Genomic DNA, 4963 nt, shown 5'->3' with positions numbered 1-4963 from the left:
GTGTGTGTATGTGTGTTTTTTTGTGTGACAGCTCAGATCTCTGACTGATCTCAGATTTCGGAACTTCTTCTGGTCATCTTTCTCCAGTCAAGTTAAACATTTTTGCATTTAACTTGCTGGGAGGCATATTTGCACGTGAGTTTTTAGAAAATTAAGTACGTAGAATTCAAGCTAGATGTAATTTTGGATTATGTGCTGTTCTTCAGTCGACGCTCTACAAACTGTAGAAGGATTTTCTTGTTCCAGTTCCAGTTTTCTTGTTTTTACATTTCTACAAAACCTCTGGTCTAATTCTATCTCCTCTTTATCTGATTTATCATCGAATTTGCTGCGTTTTGTCCAATATGCTTCCAGAATAAAGTTTTCTTAGGCTGGTCTTCAGCCTTTATTGGAAGTATCTGCTCCTGGCTGTAAAGCTGTGCACCTGTACAAAGATGACTATTAAACAGGCAAAACAGATTAACTGTTTATTGCTGATAAATGCTTAAATAATATCAAAAATGAAATTTTATATAATGAAAATAAATAAATGAAAAAAATAAGATCTTTGAAGTGGGAGTCCTTTGGATGAACTACAGACCAACTTTGTTCTTCTGTGCCTCTGCTCTTATGTAACAGGTAATTCTGCTGCAAGGTGGGATGGTTTCACCTGTGTTGGGAGGGCATGGGGGGGCAGCCTGACTTTCAGCACCAGGCTTTATGCCCATTAGGGGATCATATTTGTGCCTCAAAAAGGGCCCCTCGTTGACTGGTGCACAGTAGCTGGCAGGTTATGCAATGGCAGCAAGCAGGAGGCAACGACTCAAGAAATGATGTTACATAACTGACGAGGCACATTCACACAGCCCACTGGGCAGCCGAGTGGAAAACAGGGTACTCTAACGTTGACAGGAGGGGGAAGCATAAAAAGAACGGTATTGTGTGGATGTTTGGGGTAAATGTGGGATAAAAAGGGGTGTGTGGGAAACGTATCGTCAGGCTGAGAGGACGAAGGTATTCTGCCTCTCTGGGAAGGACAAACGTGCACAAAGACAGAAAGAGCTTTGTGTGAATAGAGATGTCGTTTCTCATTATAATGCATGAGGCACTTCGAGAGTCTCCATTTAAATAAAGGCGAGCCATCTCACCCCATTTTCCCCCCTGTCCTCGTAGTTTAAAAAAAAATAAAAAATAAATCAGGGGAAGAGGAATTCAGGGCCTGAGGCAAGAGCAAGTGACTGAAGAAGAGGAAAAGAGAGCCAGAGTGAGAGGAATTGGTGAATGAAAGAGAGAGAGAAACTCACAGCAGAGCACCATTAGTTCCCATTAAAGTTCTCATTTATTCACTTAGCTGCACAAAGACGCTTTGCTCCCATTTGTCGTGCACAAGAGCTGAATCTGGGTCCGGAGCTGGGAGGCTATGTGAGCCACGCTGTGTTCTGGCCAGCATGGACTCTCTATCGCACGCTAACATTGTATTTCCACTGGGCCTTGGTCACATGTCAGCCAATAGTCCCTGGTGTATTCTAAGCATCTCTGTACCACAGGAACTAACAGATGTGAGGCCACAATGTGGACGCCGGGAATTTGAATTCAGCCAAAACCCTACAATTAAAAAGTAAGATGTTTCGCATTCTTTTAACACCAGCGACAAGCGATGGTTTTCCTGCACTTAAAGGGTTGTAGAAGCTTCGCAGTCAACGAGAGCGGCAGCGGCACTCAACATTTGCCTTTGGTGGCGATGAAATTGAACCATCGCCACCATGAAACAGCTGTCCATTAAATGTAACAGACGGAAAATAATACAAAAACGTTTCCCTTCCCGAAACCCCAAAAAGAATCTCTCTCCCCAGACTGTGGCTCACCGCCGTCGTGTTAATTAAATGACGTTGTTCTGCAGGAGTAAAAAAAAGGAGGAGAGGAAAGTGTTGAGCGCCTTTTGCGTGCTAAATCCAATATTGGGCAACAGCAGCTGGAGGACCAGGTGGGTAACTGCAGGGTGGGCCAATCACCGCTCCATACGGCGCACCACGAACAACCACAAGAAAGAAATGGGAGCGAAATGGGGACGGGAAATAGACAATTTTCTCCATCAATAACACATGTGCTGGTGTAGATGAGAAGCAGGAGGTTTTTTTTATCCACTTTACACCTACTTTAACTGTTCTCCAGACCTGAAAACTCACCTCAACACAGGATCTCTTGCTCTCTCTGGAGAGCAAAGTATGTAGGTGGAGCTGCTGAGCTCATTCTACAGCATCTAAAAATCCATCACTAACATCACATGTTGATGCTTCAATCTGTGGGCAGCCGTGAAACTGTTCTCCCACCCCGACCTCTCCCTCGTGCCTTGTCATACGTTTCCCAGCCCCGCCCCCCCTTTGCAATGACATAAACTTCAATTATGTCATTAACACCTCCCCTCACTTTTCTCCATCCTCCCTGGTTTTACTGAAGCTGAATCCGCCCATGCTGGTTCATAGCAGCCGTTCATCATCCTTACAGTCGACGCAGCCCGAGGCGCTCGCCACCCATTAAGACACACCCCAACCAAAAATAAACCCTCGCAAGGATGGATCTCAGTGTGTTACATAAAAAAAAAACACACACACACACACACGCATCATGAAGGAGCTGTGACTCACTTGCTGCAGCAAATTAAGGCTACGACACAAATGAACACTCAGACATGCACAAAATCTGCATGGGAGGAAAATAAATCTTATTTGTGCAGATATTGCTCCATGTCACAGTGATTCTGTGGATCCATTGGATGAGCAGCAGCTGTGAGGGTTTGCTGCCACTCCTGTTACGTAAGAGGACTTCCATCCACTCACATAATTGATTTTGACCCCCGTGACCGCTTTGATGTGTGCTCTGAAGTGTAGAAAAGATCAGCGCCGAGGAATACATTCATTTATTTCTTTTTTTGTTTCCCAGCATGGGCCAAACATAAACACAGGATTATTAACAGGACAGCAGCATGTTCCCTAAAAATAAACTGAGCATCTAATATGCAGCCTTCAGATTCAAAGCAGCAATGTAAATTTCTGTTTATCTTCACGACCTGAGCTCCTTTAATCCTCTACTTTGCTCGTCTGTGTGCATTTATTTCACTGTAAACATCTGTTACAGTAAATATAAAAGATGCCATCGTCCTCCTTGTGGCTTAGTGTGACTCAAAGCTACCCCCCCTCACCCTCTGTATTTGTTTACATGGATGCAAAAGATGCATGTTTACAGGTTTTTTCTATCCCACTGACGCAGCGTGGTGTTGCTGTGCTCCTCTTGCGAGTGGGCAATCTCTGCATATGGCATTTCTGCACTCTTGGCAAGGGCTACGATCATCAGCAGCCCTCCAAAGACAACTGCCACGCTTGGATGTTTACCAAACGCAACAAATTAAAAATGGCACAGATCAGTTTCGAAATAGGATAAATCATTTATGCAATTTCTTGACAGGGAATGTTTTCTTTTACATTACATACATTAAAAGCATTTTATGTGGAATAAAAAAAAAGAAATTTGTTGTATGTTTGCTCTAAAGGCTTTTGTTTACATTGACCCATTTGCCTCTCCAGATATTTGTTTTCCCAAAGTTTATCTCTGTGAATCATTTACATTGCCAGCAACTCTTTTTCTACAAAAACAACTCCCTAATCTAAGGAATGCTTTACTTTTGTGAGGAATTCCTTTAGGAAATGTAGGAAGGATTTACATTTTTCCCCACTCCTGAACAATAAAAAAACGCCTACAGCAATATTGATCTTTATGGATCCAATATTAAGCACAAAAAATGCTTTTAATATGCTTCTGTATGTTGTAAAATACTCTCAAAACAGAGAAACTAAAAGCGCACTTGTGTTTCCATTCAGAACTTCATTTGAAAAGTAGTCATTTTTAGCTCATGTAAATCTGTGATACAACAAAGCCAAATACAAGTTCTGTGAAAGGTTGTTTTTGTTTGTTTTGCATTTGTAAATTAATTAACTATAGGTTTACAAAAACTGTGGAACAAGTTGTCCCCAAATAAACAAGATCAACCCCTGTCAGGAGTATCTAGTAGCTGACGGTTGAAGAGGAGGTGGAGAGGGGGGGGCATCACCATCATGATTAACAAAAAGTAATTACAAAAAAGGTGGGACTAAATAAAGCAGCCATCACTTACCGAAATACACCGTCTTGTCACACTTGGGGCACTTTGAAGCCATGGTCGTCGCGATGTTGTGGTTTCGAGTGAGAGCGAGCTGTGTTTGTGTTGTTTGTCCGGAGCGGCGTCCACTTTCCCTCCGTCCTCAGGCAGCAAGTGTCCCGCTCCTGCTCACAGAAGCCGGGGAGCATCTATTCAGACAGCGGCTCCTCATTTGCATAGCCGCGCCCCCCAACCCGCCACGATTACCCGTACTCGAGCCCCCTTCACGGGTTGTGGGAAATGTCCCCACTTCAAAGAAAATGTGGACGAAAACAAAAAAAAATTGGTAATTGTTGGTAAAATTGGTAGAAAAGGCTTATATTTTTTGGAAGAATGCTTGTTTTTAGTGTTGTTTCTTTATTCTGCCTCCCTTAGCACATTTTTGTTGTAAAAGTATTCCTCAAACAGTAACTAGAAAGAAATTATTAGGGGTGCATTAACCCTTTGCAAAGTATGCTGCCTAAAAAAATTTTGCTTTAACTGATGAAAGCCTGAAAACTGTAAGCGAAAGACAACAAATCACAAACTGAATTTCTATGTTCTGAATCTTGGAGCTGTTTTTTATAGGTTTTTGCCATGAAAGTCCTGAAATCACAAGATCCAGCAAGAACCCATCTTGCCAGGCTTCAGTCTATGCGTTTGGGGTCTAACTACCAGGGTAGGGAGGGTTACTTTATGTTAAATATTAATGTTTAATATTAAAGTAATGTGATTTTATTCCATCATTTTTGGATAAAAGAAGATCTCAAAAGGAAGAATCATGTACATATTCCCATATGGTCTAGCGGTTAG

The 4963-nt window shown here is 42.3% G+C and overlaps 1 protein-coding gene across 2 annotated transcripts in view; it reads right to left on the bottom strand.

Annotated features, from left to right (window-relative positions):
- crip2 (cysteine-rich protein 2) overlaps positions 1-4319 on the bottom strand; it is a 22795-nt gene extending 18476 nt beyond the window's left edge. The window contains exon 1 of one of the 2 annotated variants that reach the window (XM_035674521.1): positions 4148-4319. In XM_035674521.1, the coding sequence (XP_035530414.1) occupies positions 4148-4190 (43 nt within the window). In that variant the 5' untranslated portion in view covers positions 4191-4319. The remainder of the gene's footprint in view (positions 1-4147) is intronic. The other variant, XM_035674522.1, reaches the window with a different exon arrangement.
- Between the last annotated feature and the right edge of the window lie 644 nt (positions 4320-4963).

The sequence above is a fragment of the Morone saxatilis genome, unplaced genomic scaffold, assembly GCF_004916995.1.
Source record: "Morone saxatilis isolate NCDOM2014 unplaced genomic scaffold, NCSU_SB_2.0 Contig3, whole genome shotgun sequence".
Classification (NCBI taxonomy): Eukaryota; Metazoa; Chordata; class Actinopteri; family Moronidae; genus Morone; species Morone saxatilis.
Note: the sequence above shows the minus strand (reverse complement) of the source record. Positions and strands in the feature narration are given on the sequence as shown.